Raw genomic sequence first — 17,852 nt, forward strand, 5'->3', positions numbered from 1 at the left:
TAAACATTATAGCAAAAAAAAAAGGTATATATATATTTTTTTTTGTTGTTCATTCGATCTTGACGACCGACAAACAAGACTGTGACTGCCAGCTGGCCCGGTTAAGCATCGTAAGGCATTAAAATAATATAATAGGTGTCCACGTTGTTTGTTGGTCAGAATCTCGAACCTTGGCCAACTGTCAGCGCGCTTATTTCCAGTGCCGGTTTATTCACATTCACGATGTCGGACAAAATCTCACTTCTTGCGAAAGTTCCAACTTGAGAGCTCTGTATCTACTTTAACTCTTGAACACTATGATAAAATTAACTTCAAACTATAATTTTATGTTATTAATCTTGAAAAATCAGCAACATTATTTTTAACAAGTTATTTTTGTTCACGATTTATTTATTCAGTTCCCTTGCATTTATAAAACTGTACGAAGCAAATGAAGAATACCAAACAAATATTTTGTTGTTCCTCAATGAAATTAATATATTGTCCGTTGACCTGTTTCGGTGAGGTTGCTGTTTCGGTGGTTTCGTCATTTGTGTGCAACCGTATGTACATTTGAATATTAGACTTTTGCATGGGGAAAATAAACAAATGTCTGTCATATTCACAGAAATGTTCGTAAAAATAAAGTTAAAACTTGCAAAGAAAGTAAAATTGAAGGGCAATCCCATGAAAAATTATACCTTAGGCATGAAAAATTTAATTCCTGTTATGCCTATATTTTTGACATATTTGTTAATAATCAATAAACCATAAAATACTCAGGTTTTGTTTCAAAACTTTGTCATGTGACCTGGCGGCCATCATTAATTTGTGCTAAAAATTTGCTCCTGAGAAGAGAACCCAAATTACTCTGAAATCTTTCTTCAAAAATGTCATTAAAATTGGATGAATATGATAAACCTAAGTATTGCATTTTGTTTCTAAGATCTTAATGGTAATTTCCAAACAATTTTTTAAAATAAATTTGGAATAGATTTTTATTAGTAAAAACTTGAACTTAATTATAGCATGACCTCGTTGCGTCAGTTACCTTTTCAAGCATATTTTTAATATTGCCCTCCTACAGTGCTACTGCATATTATATTATTTTATATTCTCTTAATTGTGCCATGGGTACACCAAATGGCAACATAATAATCTATGTAGGCACACCAAGAATTAAAATTTGTTAGTAACTGACGCAACACATTAGCACATACATCATTTTCCATTGTAACATTTCTTCGAGGCCTAATGTAAGATTGTGAAATGTGTTAATCTCCAAACTAGAGAGTGCTTTAAGAAATTTAACAATGAGTTTCATAATTTCCTTGACCTCTGCACTTGTAAGTTTTATAATCTCTCTCTGTTTAAAACTATAAAAAATAATCATTACACCTCAGAAGTTACTCTAAAGATGTCTATTTCACCAAAATTAAATAATCATGACTCAACATAAAATTATTTCTAGATTACTAGACAAATACATGTATGCAAATGACAGCAATTCACAAGCATACATACATACATACGTACAGACGGACAGACGTACATACGTACATACGTACGTGCATACAGACATACATACATACATACATACACACATACCTACGTACGTACACACACATACGTACGTACACACACACACACACACATGGCGTCAGACATATGGTTACAGACCACACATACTGAGATAGGAAACCCGCAGTCGCCATTTCATGGGCTATTCTTTTAGATTAGCAGCAAGGGATTTTTTATATGCACCATCCCAGACAGGGTAGTACATACCACGGCCTTTGATATATCAGTTGTGGTGCACTGGCTGGAACAAGAAATAGCCCAATGGGCCCATCGACGTGGATCGATCCCACACCAACGGCGCACCAAGCGAGAGCTGTACCACTGACATTTGTATGAAGACAAAAAGAGTTAGGAGAGGGAAGAGAACAGAGAATAGCAAAAAGAACAGAGAATAGAGAAAAGAACAGAGAATAGTGAAAATAACAGAATAGAGGAAAAAACTATGAATAGAGAAAAAAAACAGAGAACAGAGAATAGCGAAAAGAACAGAGAATAGAGAAAAGAACAGAGAATAGTGAAAATAACAGAATAGAGGAAAAAACTATGAATAGAGAAAAAAAACAGAGAACAGAGAATAGCAAAAAGAACAGAGAATAGAGAAAAGAACAGAGAATAGTGAAAATAACAGAATAGAGGAAAAAACTATGAATAGAGAAAAAAAACAGAGAACAGAGAATAGCAAAAAGAACAGAGAATAGAGAAAAGAACAGAGAATAGTGAAAATAACAGAATAGAGGAAAAAAACTATGAATAGAGAAAAAAAACAGAGAACAGAGAATAGCAAAAAGAACAGAGAATAGAGAAAAGAACAGAGAATAGTGAAAATAACAGAATAGAGGAAAAAAACTATGAATAGAGAAAAAAAAACAGAGAACAGAGAATAGCGAAAAGAACAGAGAATAGAGAAAAGAACAGAGAATAGTGAAAATAACAGAATAGAGGAAAAAACTATGAATAGAGAAAAAAAAACAGAGAACAGAGAATAGCGAAAAGAACAGAGAATAGAGAAAAGAACAGAGAAAATAACAGAATAGAGGAAAAAACTATGAATAGAGAAAAAAAACAGAGAACAGAGAATAGCAAAAAGAACAGAGAATAGAGAAAAGAACAGAGAATAGTGAAAATAACAGAATAGAGGAAAAAACTATGAATAGAGAAAAAAAACAGAGAACAGAGAATAGCAAAAAGAACAGAGAATAGAGAAAAGAACAGAGAATAGAGCATATAGCTGATGGTATAAACTTTATGTTTCAAAAGTAAAATTTAATAAATATTTTTGGCAGGAAACCCCCCCCCGTGATGGTATAGCCATAAAATCTGTTTATACTAGTATACAATCCAGAGTTTATCACTGCACTTTTCTCCGTTTTTTAATGTTGAAATAGACTAACAAGTTCGCCTATTGCATAAATAGTCTTGCCCGATATTTTTAGAATTTGTATGCTCCCGAATAATGCTATAAAAGGCGAAGTGTAATTGGTCGATATTTAAATTGTTATTTATAGATGAAATGTCACCTGGACATGGGAGTTCACGCAATGCTGTTAGATCTACTGGTAGACCAGTAGAGCTAATTTTAATCAGATTGTATCATTAATATCTTTATTTTGTACAATTGATATCTTTATTATCCACATGGTTCAACATAACCAAGTTAATAATAATCATATGAAGCACACATGTAATAACAAGTGTAATGACGTAATTTTGGGAAGCGACGTCGTAACGTGACATTGCTTCCCTAGCATTAAGTCAGACTGTACATTTGAAATATGACGTCATATCATCGACTCGTTCTAGTTGTGGTTGAAACATTTTGAGGTGGCCCTTGTTATTCATAAAATAAAAATAAATATAGATAATAAAGAAATTATTGGCACGAACGAGAAATAGCCCAATGGGCCCACCGACAGGGATTGATCCCAGACCGACCGCACATCGAGCGAACGCTTTACCACTGGGCTATGTCCCGGCCCCTTAATGACAGATAAATAAAAGAAAACCAGTACAGCGCTTACCTTTTGATTTTGTATCCTTACACTAGGATCTCTATCAGACCACGTTACCATGGCAACTTGTTGGGCATCAAGCAAAATCTAAAATTTCAAATGAGACAAAAAAAAAAGTTTTCCTCTCTCCTAAGTTCAAGGGTCATAACTCTGTAAACAAAAATACCCGTGAGGTACATGATATGCCCATCAGGAGTTTGATGGAAAACCATATCTATATTAATGAATATGTTACGGGTATGATTCAATTCGAATTATGTGAAATTTTGGAAAAATGGGATGGATTACCAGTTTGTCTTGGACCAACCACCATCACGAGTTGTTCCTACATGTGGTTTGATGGTCTGTGAAAAGTAGGTCGCAGTGACCTAGTAATAGTACACGACACACCGCCATCCCAAATTTTTCATACATGTGAGGTTTGATGGTCCTGTATGCATCAGTATGCAAGATATGGTCCGGACAAGGATTTACTGTTATGTACAGTAGACTGGGAAAAGTAGATCGCAGTGACCTAGTAATAGTACGTGACAAATCACCAACCCAAGTTTTTCCTACATGTGAGGTTTGATGGTCCTGCATCTGTATGCAAGATATGGTCCGGACAAGGATTTACTGTTATGTGCAGTAGACTGTAAAATGTAGGTCACAGTGGCCTAGTAATAGTATGCAACACACCACCATCCCAAGTTGTTCCTACATGTGAGGTTTGACCAAAATATGGTCTGAACAAGAAAATGTTAACAGATGCACGTACGGACAGACGGACGGACAACACCATACCATAATACGACCCATGGATTTTTTTTTTTTTTTTTTTTTTTTTTTTAAATAATACGACCCATGGATGGGTGTATAAAAATGGGTGAATTGCTGTGAAAGTTAAAGGGAGTTTGCTGCATCGTAAGATGTTTCCGAGTAATAAAATATTTCTACGATTAACCTTACATATTATAGTGTCTGTATATTCAATGTGTTTCTGGTCGTCTTAATATTTGTAAGAAGCCCAAACTGAATTTTGTCTTCAAATAATTTCACACATACGAAAAAATTATATTTTTGGAAATAAAATCAAATTTAACCTAGTACAAATATTAGAACAATCAGAAACAAGTTTAATATACAGCCACTAATATTTTGTGCAGAAAAATATATTTGATATGTAATTACAATTGTTAAAAAATCTTTGTTAGTCGATAACATCTTAAAAAGTGCAGCAAACTTAGGAATGTCCCTGTAAAACTTGATCAATAACAGTACATCCATGATAAAGCTATTATATACACAAAATTTCAACTAAAAATACTCATCATGATGATAAATGATGTTATAAAGTTAACGTACTAAGTTACTAATAGCAAAAATGGATTGCACGAGAGATGAGGAAACAAATTGATCATTCTAGCAACTTCCACAGGCCTCGACTTTACCAAGAGAAAAACGACGAGAGAGAGACAGAGAGACAGAGACAGAGACAGAGAGACAGAGACAGAGACAGAGACAGAGACAGAGAGACAGAGACAGAGACAGAGAGAAAAAAGAAAGTTTGTTTTGTTTAACATCACTACAGCACATTGATTTATTAATCATCTCATAGACAGAATAGCACATACCACGGCCTTTGATATACCAGTTGTGGTGCACTGGCTGGAGCGAGAAATAACCCAATGGGCCCACCAAAAGAGACAGACAGAAACAGAGAGAGAGAGAGAGAGAGAGAGAGAGAGAGAGAGAGAGAGAGAGAGAGAGAGAGAGAGAGAGAGAGAGAGAGAGAGAGAGAGAGAGAGAGAGAGAGAGAGAGAGAGAGAGAGAGAGAGCGAGAGAGAGAGAGAGAACACGAGAGAGAGAGACAGAGAGAGAGAGACAGAGAGAGAGAGAGAGAGTGTGAGCGTGTGCGCGGATAGGTGCCATAGGTGAGAGGTTAGGCTACAGTATGAAAACTTATTATTTTCAGCTCACCTGCGCTCTGTCTTGTACGAAACCGGACAGTTTTAGGTTATCTCCCCTGGCAATCTGTTTCTGATAAACAATGAACCCGTAACTCTGTCCGAACCCCGATTGAAACTTCAGCATTTCCATCCATGTCGGCTCGTCGACTAACACAGTGTTCTAGAGGTAAAAAGGAAAGGAATGTTTGTTTAATGACACCTCAGCACATTTCAATCCATAGCTGTTTGGTATCTAACATATCGTTATTTTAACCCTTAGTTTACACAGCAAGAGAAAGGAAAGGAATGTTTGTTTATTGGACGCACTCAGCACATTTCAATCCATAGCTGTTTGGTGTCTAACGTATTGTTATTTTAACCCTTGGTTTAGATAGTGAGAGAAAGGAAAGGAATGTTTAACGACGCACTCAACACATTTCAATCTATAGCTGTTTGGTATCTAACATATCGTTATTTTAACCCTTGGTTTAGATAGTGAGAGAAAGGAAAGGAATGTTTGTTTAACGACGCACTCAACACATTTCAATCTATAGCTGTTTGGTGTCTAACATATCATTATTTTAACCCTTGGTTTAGATAGTGAGAGAAAGGAAAGGAATGTTTGTTTAACGACGCACTCAGCACATTTCAATCTATAGCTGTTTGGTGTCTAACATATCGTTATTTTAAACCCTTGGTTCAGATAGTGAGAGAAAAAGAAATGTTTTATTTAACGACACACTCAACACATTTCAATCTATAGCTGTTTGGACCACACAGATATTGAGGGAGGAAACCTGCTGTAGCCACTTCATAGGCTACTCTTTTCGATCTTTTACATGCACCATCCCATAGACAGGATAGCACATATCACAGCCTTTGATATACCAGTCGTGGTGCACTGGCTGGAACGAGAAATAGCACAATGGACCCACCCACTGACAGGGATCGATCCCAGACCGACCGTGCATCAAGTGAGCGCTTTACCACTGGGCTACGTCCCACCCCAGATAGTGAGTTAAAGGAAAGGAATGTTTGTTTAACGATGCACTCAACACATTTCAATCTATGGCTGTTTGGTGTTTAACATATGGTATAGTTATTTTAACACTTGGGCTGTACTTATAAACCTTCAATGAGATCTGTAATGACATCATATGCCTGCAATCAGACTATTAACCCTTTCCGACTATGGAACGGGAAATCCCGCTAAAAAAATATTCACCGTTCAGACGACATAATGGGAAATCCCATTGTGTTTTCAGTTTGTATTTACCACCAAATTTGTCACAGGTTGACATGCTCAATAGAGGCAGTACTAACAACAACATCCTGTAGAAGTGTTACATGGTTTGCCATGAGAATGTGCTCATTTAATCAGAACTTTTCAGGCTATTTGTTATAACTGTTCTGTTAACTGCAATGGCGACATCCATTTTTGATAATACAGCTTTCACGGAAAATGACTGCGATCGTGATGTTTAATCGGAATGTGAAAGTGATAATTCTGATGGAATTCCACTAGCTGAAATACTATCATGAATTCAAGATGACATACCACTTTCGAGATTTGCACATGGTGGGAGAGATTTTCTAAATGGGTTTATTCATTTATACATTATCATAGAAATTTGATATGGTCTTATATAACCAGTGATTTTTTTAATATACCTGTATATATGTATAATAATGAGCTACTTCTCATATAAAATTGATTTATGTTTACAAATATGCTTGAACCAGTCTTCTACTATGAATAATAAATAAGTTATCATCAAAAAACCATCTGTAAATGTATCCTTTGTTTAACTGTCAAACATATCAATTCCTGGGGCACTTCGAAGACAATAGGTCAACAAGTCTAAAAGGGTTAATCTTGATCTAGACTTAAAAAGGAAAAGAATGTTCGTTTAACGATAACTCAGCACATTTTAAACTGAAAATGAATATTTATTTAATGAAAGGAATATTTAGGGGTGGATCCAGGATTTTATAAAGGGGAGGCCAAAAATTCTAAAAAGAACTAGACCAAGTTTGCTGAAGGTATTGAGCAAATCTCCAGAGTCAAGCAAGAACTCATGGGGATATCTGGGGGCCATTCTCCCCAATCTCCCATGGGGCCATTTCCCATTCCAGGCAATGCACCATGACTGGTTTATCAAAGGCTATTGTATGTGCTATCCTGTCTATGGGTTGATGCATATAAAAGATCCCTTGTTACTAATGGAAAAATGTAGGTTTCCTCGCTAAGACTATGTCAAAAATGAGCAAAAGTTTGACATCAAATAGCCGTGGATTAATAATTTAATGTGCTCTAGTGGTGTCATTAAACAAAACAAAAAGTTTCCCCTCCCCATCTGGAAAATTTGGAAATAAAAATAGTTAGGTTGTTTGTTTATCAACACCACTAGAGCACATTGACTTATTAATCAATGGCTATTGCATGTTAAACATTTGGAAGTTTTGACATATAGTCTCAGAGAAGAAACCCGATACATTTTTCCATTAGAAGGGATCTTTTAAATGCACCACTCCACAGACAGGATACCACATACCACAGCCTTTGATATATCAGTCGTTGTGTACTGACATGAAGGAGAAATAAAGTAAAGTAAAGTTTGTTTTATTTAACGACGCCACTAGAGCACATTGATTTTTTATCTTATCATCGGCTATTGGACGTCAAACATAGGGTCATTCTGACACTGTTTTTTTAGAGGAAACCCGCTGTTGCCACATAGGCTACTCTTCTATGACAGTCAGCAAGGGATATTTTAATTGCGCTTCCCACAGGCAGGATAGCACAAACCATGGCCTTTGTTGAACCAGTTATGGATCACTGGTCGGTGCAAGTGGTTTACACCTACCCATTGAGCCTTGCGGAGCACTCACTCAGGGTTTGGAGTCGGTATCTGGACTAAAACTCCCATGCCTCGACTAGCATCCGAACCCAGTACCTACCAGCCTGTAAACCAATGGCCTAACCACGACGCCACCGAGGCCGATATGTACTGACATGAAGGAGAAATAGCCCAATGGCCCCACCGACAGGGATCGATCTCAGACCGACTGTGTATAATTAAAGCCCGGAGACCTGTTTCAAAGCAATTTAAGCTCATGTTGTTTTGGTGTAAGTGAGATCTTTTTAGGGGTCTGCATGGGGCATAATCTCTTGGAAAATTCTGAAATAAAGGAAAGGAAAGAAAATGTTTTATTGAACGATGCACTCAACACATTTTATTTACAGTTATATGGCGTCGGACATATGGTTAAGGACCACACAGATATTGAGAGGAAACCCGCTGTCGCCACTTCATGGGCTATTCTTTTCGATTAGCAGCAAGGGATCTTTTATATGCACCATCCCACAGATAGGATAGCACATACCACGGCCTTTGATATACCAGTCATGGTGCAATGGCTGGACTGAAAGAAAGAGACCCATTTCTTGGGTAATTTAGTGTTGGGTGTTTAGAACATTTTGTTTGATAAAAATTGTTAATTTTATCAACTATAGTGAAGCCTCTCAAAACCGGATCCTCCGCAAACTGGAATTCCCCCAAAACCGGACATTTTTCACGGTCCTTTTTTAGAAATCAGTGAATAACTTAACCTCTCTAAACCGGACACCTCTTAAAACTGGGCATTTTGCTTGGTGCAGCGGGTGTCCGGTTTACAGGGGTTTCACTGTATATCCATGTACACTAAAGCTGTAACCATATAGGAGGTCGCAATACGATACGTATTCCGATACTTGGGTGGCAACACGATACATATCGCGATACTTGACTTTTTCATATCAATCATCAATAATAATAAAAATACACATTTAATACCTTTTTTTTAAAGTAAATATGGTAAACAAAAAATAAACCTGTGGTGTACGTGACAATATCAATGTCGAGGGCTATTAATAGACATCTCAGTTGCTGGGGATTTCCAGAAACTGAACGTCAAAATTATGTTGCCATTGCTCTACTGTGCATATTCGTAAGTTTGTAAACTTCTGCTTCAACTTTTTTACCAAAGATTATTAAAACATGAATGTATCGTATTGTATTGCGATACTGCGGTCCTGAATCGATGTATCCCATCGTGGCCCTCGTATCACAATATGATACTGTATCACAGTATCGTTACATCTCTAGTATACACATATGCCAGACCATCCTATATTTAGAACATTATTTGTCGATGCAAGATGATTTTAATTTTTAATATCAAAATAAAAATAAATCTACTGTAGTTTTATTAAATCACTTACATCAATGGCCTCTAACATGTCTTGCCATGACAGATATTCAACCACTTTCACACTTCCTGAAAGAAAAAACCAACAAAAAAAACCCCACTTTATATAATATATATATATCTATATAGACAATAACTTACGAGTTACTCGGAATTACGGATTATCTGTCCTGAGTTAAATTAATGTTGTCAGTCACGAGCTTTAGCGAGTGACAGATAATCCGTAATTTCGAGTATCGAGTGGGTTATTGTATTTATTACCCATAATGTAAATACTTTAGAAACTTAAACTTTAAACTTCTTACAGGACACAAAGTATATAATAGGCCTATACAAGACGAGAAAGTCTGAGGAAAGTGATGAAATCACGAATGAAAAGCAATGACGTCAAAAGCTGTCTTTAGGTACACAAATCAAATGTAAGCAAGAGAGGTCACATTCATAATGAACTGATGTTTCTAGTGGGAAGTGAATGAACTACAAATAAATTAGTTAAGAGCATGTTTAATTGTTAACAAGAACAAACTGCTTAAACGATTTCAACAAAAACTGAACACTGGTGGAGCTAAATGTTTTGAAAAATCTCATCAACGAGAGACGACAGTGCGTACGTGTGTGTGTGTCTCTCTCTATCTGTCTCTCTGTGTGTGTGTGTGTGTGTGCATGCATGTGTGTGGCTCTCTGTGTGTGTGTGCGTGCGTGGGTCTCTCTCTCTGTGTGTGTGCATGTGTGTGTGCGTGGGTCTCTCTGTGTGTGCATGCGTGTGTGTGTGTGTGTGTAAGTTTTTGTGAGTGTGTGCGTGCATGTGTATAAGTTTTTGTGAGAGTGTGTCTGTGTGTGCGTACATGTGTGTTTGTGCGTGTGCAGGAGAGCTATAGTGGTGGGGGGGGGGGGCAAAAAACATTTTAAAAACACAAACTCATAAATACACACTCTTGATGAGGAAATTGAAGGGTGTGGAATATTAAAGGGTTTAATGAATACAGGGATAAGTGAAGGAGTATCAACATACCGTAACCCACTTTAGGAGTCAATGAGAGATTGGTGAATACAGGGATGAGTGAAGGAGTATCAACATACCGTAACCCGCTTTAGGAGTCAATGAGGGATTGATGAATACAGGGATGAGTGAAAGACGAGTATCAACATACCGTAACCTGCTTTAGGAGTCAATGAGGGATTGATGAATACAGGGTGGAGTAAATGAGGAATATCAACATACCGTAACCCACTTTAGGAGTCAGTGAGGGATTGATGAATACAGGGATAAGTAAAGGAGTATAATCATACCGTAACCCACTTTAGGAGTCCGTGAGGGAGTGATGAATACTGGGATGAGTAAAGGAGTATCAACATGCCATAACCCGCTTTAGGAGTCAATGAGGGATTGATGAATACTGGGATGAGTAAAGGAGTATCAACATGCCATGACCCGCTTTAGGAATCAATGAGGGATTGATGAATACTGGGATGAGTAAAGGGGTATCAACATGCCATGACCCGCTTTAGGAATCAATGAGGGATTGATGAATACTGGGATGAGTAAAGGAGTATCAACATGCCATGACCCGCTTTAGGAATCAATGAGGGATTGATGAATACTGGGATGAGTAAAGGAGTATCAACATGCCATAACCCGCTTTAGGAGTCAATGAGGGATTGATGAATACTGGGATGAGTAAAGGGGTATCAACATACCGTATCCTGCTTTAGGAGTCATGGGTGGGACTTGGGGCAGGTTCTGAATTCCTGAAACAAACAGACCAATCAACATACCGTAAGCTGCTTTAGGAGTAAGTAAAGGATTGATGAATACTGGGATGAGTAAAGGAGTATCAACATACCGTATCCTGCTTTAGGAGTCAATGAGGGATTGATGAATACAGGGATGAGTAAAGGAGTATCAACATACCGTAACCTGCTTTAGGAGTCAACGAGGGATTGATGAATACAGGGTGGAGTAAAGGAGTATAAACATACCGTATCCTGCTTTAGGAGTCATGGGTGGGACTTGAGGCAGGCTCTGAATTCCTGAAACAAACAGACCAATGAACAAATGAAAGGAATGTACATACAGTTTTCCACAGGAGTAACATCATAACAGTTACTAGGGACGTATGGTATAATCAGAATTCTGGTATATCAGGTCAGGTCAGGTCAGGTCGAGGATTTTACGTGCACATTGCGAACAAGCTGTTGTAGCGCACACCTGTCCTGGGTGCATGTGCCGGCCTTGGCCAGCTCCTCCATCCAGGACAGGAAAAGGGATGAGGTGGGTGAGAGAGGGGACTTGCCCGCGCTGGCAAGTGTAAGGGAGCACCAGCAGCCCGACCGGAATCAGTAGAAGATGGGGTCAATTTTGGTGCTATTGAAGTTTGAATATCCTGTAAGATTAAGTCGAAGAAGAAAGTAGTGTGCAATTTCTTGAAGGAATTTTGGCACATTTTTGAACGGTTCATCAAAAGATGAAAAGAGAGCTACATGTTAATTTGAACTTAACTTTGCCGAGAGTAGCTCGTATTCTGGTATATTATTACTCCTTTTTCTAAAACAGTTTTATACACAGATCCTATTTACAGACACAGGGCTTCTAGATAATGGTAGCCCCACTCCCATGGCTAGTGATATTCAATGTTGGGCTAGTAAATAACTACCATTGTCATGCCCGACGGCTAGTGAAAACAAATTGTCAAATGCTGCATTTAAGTATATTTTGTAAATATGAATATCCTGCCCCCATCCCCTATTCCCAAATCTTGTTGTTTTTAAGCTCTATCTGCCTCTGTACGCGACATTATTACTATTAGTAAAATTGTATTAACTTAAAGTAAAGAAGGGCTAGTGAATTTGTAATCGTGGCTAGTAAATATTCCAAATCACTGATCCCATGGCCTGAGGTATTTATCCTGCAACCACTGTTTCTATTGACAGATTATGATGACAGATTAAAGCAAAGTCATAAACGTATACTAGCAGATTATCACTTTTGACGTCAAGCATGTGACGTCACACACATAGCTACATTACAAAATCACTTTATTGACCTCTAGGTCATCGTACAATGTAGCTGAAAAACAACAAACAAATTTCCCTTAATTTTTATGAACTGCAGGATAAAGATAATAACTAGTTAATGATGTAGGATATCGGCGTTATCCTGTTCAGGTCGAATGAGAAATTCCCATTCTTACATTCACAGGACAAATCTCAGTCAGATTAGTGCTCGCCTCAGGTGCTCGTGTCACAGGATCGAACCACCTCAGTGGATTCATTTAATTGATTGGGGTTTTTTTTTGTTGTTAAAACCAGTGCACCACAATTTGTTAAAGGCCATGGTATGTGCTTTCCTGTCTGTAGAAAAGTGCATATAATAGATCCCTTGCTGCATTAGGAAAAATGTAGCAGGTTTCCTATGATGGCTACGTATCAGAATTGCTAAAAGTTTTGACATCCAATAGTCGATGATTGATTAATTAGTGATGTCGTTAAACAAAAGAAACTTTAAAAAATGTTTATCATACTTGTTAGAGGCCTGTTTTAGAAAGAAAGAAATGGTTTATTTAACGATGCACTCAACACATTTTATTTACGGTTATATGGCATCAGACATATGGTTAAGGACCACACAGATTTTGATAGGAAATCCGCTGTCGCCACTTCATGAGCTACTCTTTCCGATTGGCAGCAAGGGATCTTTTATTTGTGCTTCCCACAGGCAGGATAGCACAAACCATGGCCTTTGTTGAACCAGTTATGGATCACTGGTCGGTGCAAGTGGTTTACACCTACCCATTGAGCCTTGCAGAGCACTCACTCAGGGTTTGGAGTCGGTATCTGGATTAAAAATCCCATGCCTTGACTGGGATCCAATACCTACCAGCCTGTTGACCGATGGCCTAACCACAACGCCACCGAGGCCGGTCATTCTTGTTAGAGGCCTGATGAAGAATACTTTTCTCTGACAATAATTAGAATACCTTGTTGCTTGAGAACAAGCTCCATAAGCATCACTCTTGTAGCCAAATACTTCTTTGTGACATTCCCATCCTCCGACAGAAGAGCATCATAATCTAAAACACAAATAAAAACGTGTGATAGTGTCATCTTGTAAATTTAAATTTCCATAACTTGTCAAAAACATTTCCAAAATCAGGAAGATAAATTTCCAAAACTCATTTTAATATGATTCACTAATAAAAATACATTTTATAAGCAACCTCGATTATACAGTCATTGTTCTGCATGTACAGGTACCCTTGTAAAGGACCAAATAAGATAGAGACTAAAGTGCAAAGCGCTTGTTTACCTGGAGAGAAAAATAATAATTTGTTTTTAATTTTATTTTTAGCAATCAAATATTGATTTTCACCACTAAGCTTTTTAATATATTGCCAAAAGTACAATTTTCCAAAACTTTCTCTAAAACTATGAGTAAAAAAATTATTTTTCCTAAACTTTCCAGATCCTGGAAATGATTCTTTTTTTCCCCCAAAAAACTTTCCAAAACTGTTACGAACCCTGTATACCAGTCGTGGTGCACTGGTTAGAACAAGAAATTGCCCAATTGGACCACCGACATGGATCGATCCTCGACCGACCGCGCATCGAGCGAGTGCTTTACCACTGGGCTACCTCCCGGCTCTATCATTACAAAGTGATTGCTCGAAAACATACCATAACTTGTGACATCAGGTTTGTAGTCATCAAAGAAATTGGCCCCAGCCATAAACCCGAAGTTCGTTCCACCGTGAAACATGTAGAAATTGACAGACGACTTTTGATGAAGAATTCCTTCCAAGACTGACTTGTATTCTGTAATTAAAAACCCATACAAATGACAGAAGATTGAAAAACAACAGAACATAACAAATGGAAGGCACTGGCGTAGGAAGTGGGGGGGGGGGGGGGGGGGGGGGCACGGCAGGGGAGCATGTGCACTCCCACTTTGTAGAAGCAGCAATGGTTTTTATATATTTATATACTACTCAAAAGAATTTAAGGGTCAAAAAGTTATAACCAAACAAGTTTCAGAGTGTATTAGATTGATGATGTAAACTACATCAAAATTTTTATTTATTGTTCCATATTTACAAAAAACCACAAATAAACGTCACGGTATACAAGAAAGTCACATGACATGCTGTCAAAGTTGAAGGTTGTCAAACATGGATTTTACACATTAGAACATTCGTTTAATAGTGTGTGAATACACCCCTGGCGCGAATACACTCGACACATCGTTGCCTCATGCTGTTGATCAGACGTCTGAAGAACTCTTGGGGAATGGCCTGCCACTCTGCCATAAGAAGTTGACCCAGATCATGAAGGTTGGCCGGAGGGGCATGGTTATCCCGAACTCTCCTGCCTAATTCGTCCCAGGCGTTCTCTATTGGGGCCAAGTCAGGCGAATATGCTGGCCAATCCATCCTAGCGATAACTTGTTGTCTGAGAAAGTCCGTTACCACCCTGGCGCGGTGGGGTCTGGCATTGTCATCCTGCAGAACTGCCCCGCCACCAATCTGCTGAAGGCCTGGGAGAACCAACGGCCGGATAATCTCATTCAGATAGCGGATTCCATTCAGATTGCCATCCACCACATAGAGGGGGGGTCCTGTGGTGGATAGAGATGCCGCCCCACACCATGACGCTGCCACCACCGAACCGGACGTCTGTAGACACGAACCTGACCGTCGCTGAACTGGAGACTAAACCTGGACTCATCAGTGAACATCACTCGACCCCACTGAACACGTTGCCACCGCAGATGAAGCGTGCACCAGTGACGTCTGGCGTTCTGTGACGTGGTAGGAGTGGTGGTCGAACAGCCTGGCGACGGCAGCGTAGATTATTGGCTCTCAGACGATTACGTATGGTTTGATCAGACACTCGAGTTCCAGTCGCAGTCCGCAGATTGTCACGTAATCGGCGTGCAGTGGTTGTGCGTTGACGTAGAGCCATATTGGTGATGTAGCGGTCCTCTCTATTTGTAGTGCTTCAGGGTCTTCCCGAACGTGGACGATTTCGAACAGAATTCGTTGCTTGGTACCGTTGCCACAGTCGGCCAACGACACTCTGACTGACACCAAGTCTCAGAGCAACATTTCTTTGCATATTGCCATCCTGAAGCCAAGCAATAGCCCTTCCTCGATCTTCGATAGTCAGTTGAAGTCGTACCATTGTCGAATTTCGAGTGTGCACCGTACACGAACGCAAGCTCCAATTATACGGAAATTCGGCATTGGAAACATGGAATGCAAATGAAGCGCTTTGTGAAAAAGCAAGTTATGGGCACTTAGCAGACCTTTCGCTTTCGCCCTAATTTACGTGCAAATGTAAGCATGTTTTCGCCATTAGAACTAGTCGACAGTGTCAATGACAGTGGATTGTAATTCATTTATGGGTTGCTTAGACCCACTTTCGTCAAAATGGAACAATACTATGCATGACATTATGGTCTAGCTAATATAATTGACATTCAGAAAATGATGTCGAAAATATCGTCTGACCCTTAAATTCTTTTGAGTAGTATATATAGAGGATTTGTCTCAAGTGTTTTTAAATATGGAAAAAATCAACCGAGTCTATGTTAATCGGTATTTGTCGAGGCTCTGATATTTTACCTATTAAAAAACACAAGTAGCAAATTCTGTTTATCCTATAACACTTCTAAAATAACATTTTAATAAACTTTTAAGTAAATCACAGTACTAAAGTCGCCGCCATCGGTAATACGACGTCATCACGATTAGCACAAATTAGTCTGACGTCATGCATTTTAACTAAATCTTTGAAAACGTTACGCTCAGGTAGACAGGTCTTGTTGGCTTGTAAGCAAATGATCCATCCACAGCAACACATTACCTAGAGACCGTACAACCTTGCATACCATTATTAACCGGGTTAATGCACTAAATTATCACATGGGTTTATGATATGGATATCATAGGCAAGTTATAGTGTAAATGTATTTAGATAATTACATATGTGTGTGTGCCCCCCCCCCCCCCCCCCCACCACTTTTTAGGACCTTCCTATGCCCGTGTAAGTAAAAATGTTTGTTTTGTTTTTATGACAGCACATGAGCACATTGATTTATTAATCATTGGCTATTGGATGTTAAACATTTGATAATTTAGAGATGAAATTCAATACTTATTTCCACTAGCAGCAAGGGATCTTTCATATGCACCATCCCACAGACAGGATAGCACATACCAAGGTCTTTGATATACCAGTCCGTGGTGCACTGGCTGGAACGAGAAATAGCCCAATGGGCTCAACAACGGGGATCATTCCTAGAAAGACTGCACATCAAGCGAGTGCTTTACCACTGGGCTACATCCTGTCCTCAGATAGAACGAACAAACGAACGAACGAATGTTTAACGACACCCCAACACAAAAATACACATCGGCTATTGGGTGTCACAAATGGTAAGTACCGGTATATGAAAATATTATTTATATATATTTATTCAGATAGAAAGAAAAAGAAAGAAATGTTTTATTTAACGACGCACTCAACACAATTTTATTTACGGTTATATGGCGTCAGACATATGGTTAAGGACCACACAGATTTTGAGAGGAAACCCGCTGTCGCCACTACATGAACTACTCTTCCAATTAGCAGCAAGGGATCTTTTATTTGCGCTTCACACAGGCAGGATAGCACAAACCATGGCCTTTGTTGAATCAGTTATGGATCACTGGTCGGTGCAAGTGGTTTACACCTACCCATTGAGCCTTGCAGAGCACTCACTCAGGGTTTGGAGTCGGTATCTGGATTAAAAATCCCATGCCTCGACTGGGATCCGAACCCAGTGCCTACCAGCCTGTAGACCGATGGCCTGCCACGACGCCACCGAAGCCGTTCAGATAGAAAGAAGACATGTATTACATTTGCATCTGCGCCTTTAAAGATGACACTATCATATATATGACATGACTGGACAGTTTCCCAATAAATGATTACTGCACAGAAAAATCGGACTACTGTGAAAGTTCAATGGATCAACCCCTGCAATTGCCCGCAACAATCGGCAATGGCGTGGAGATAATTTTCTCTCCATCTAGAATGCAGGAATTTTTTTTTCTTCAAAAAT

General features: G+C 38.7%; 1 protein-coding gene across 2 annotated transcripts in view; it reads right to left on the reverse strand.

The window, feature by feature from the left end:
- The window catches only part of LOC121386778 (beta-galactosidase-1-like protein 2), a 50,642-nt gene that overhangs the window by 15,597 nt on the left and 17,193 nt on the right, over positions 1-17,852 (reverse strand). Inside the window, exons 8-14 of one of the 2 annotated variants that reach the window (XM_041517789.1) lie at positions 14,423-14,560; positions 13,726-13,818; positions 11,729-11,779; positions 11,447-11,497; positions 9,762-9,817; positions 5,529-5,678; positions 3,579-3,656 (exon numbers count right to left, since the gene is read on the reverse strand). In XM_041517789.1, the coding sequence (XP_041373723.1) occupies positions 3,579-3,656; positions 5,529-5,678; positions 9,762-9,817; positions 11,447-11,497; positions 11,729-11,779; positions 13,726-13,818; positions 14,423-14,560 (617 nt within the window). The remainder of the gene's footprint in view (positions 1-3,578; positions 3,657-5,528; positions 5,679-9,761; positions 9,818-11,446; positions 11,498-11,728; positions 11,780-13,725; positions 13,819-14,422; positions 14,561-17,852) is intronic. The other variant, XM_041517790.1, reaches the window with a different exon arrangement.

Source organism: Gigantopelta aegis, chromosome 12 (genome assembly GCF_016097555.1).
Source record: "Gigantopelta aegis isolate Gae_Host chromosome 12, Gae_host_genome, whole genome shotgun sequence".
Classification (NCBI taxonomy): Eukaryota; Metazoa; Mollusca; class Gastropoda; order Neomphalida; family Peltospiridae; genus Gigantopelta; species Gigantopelta aegis.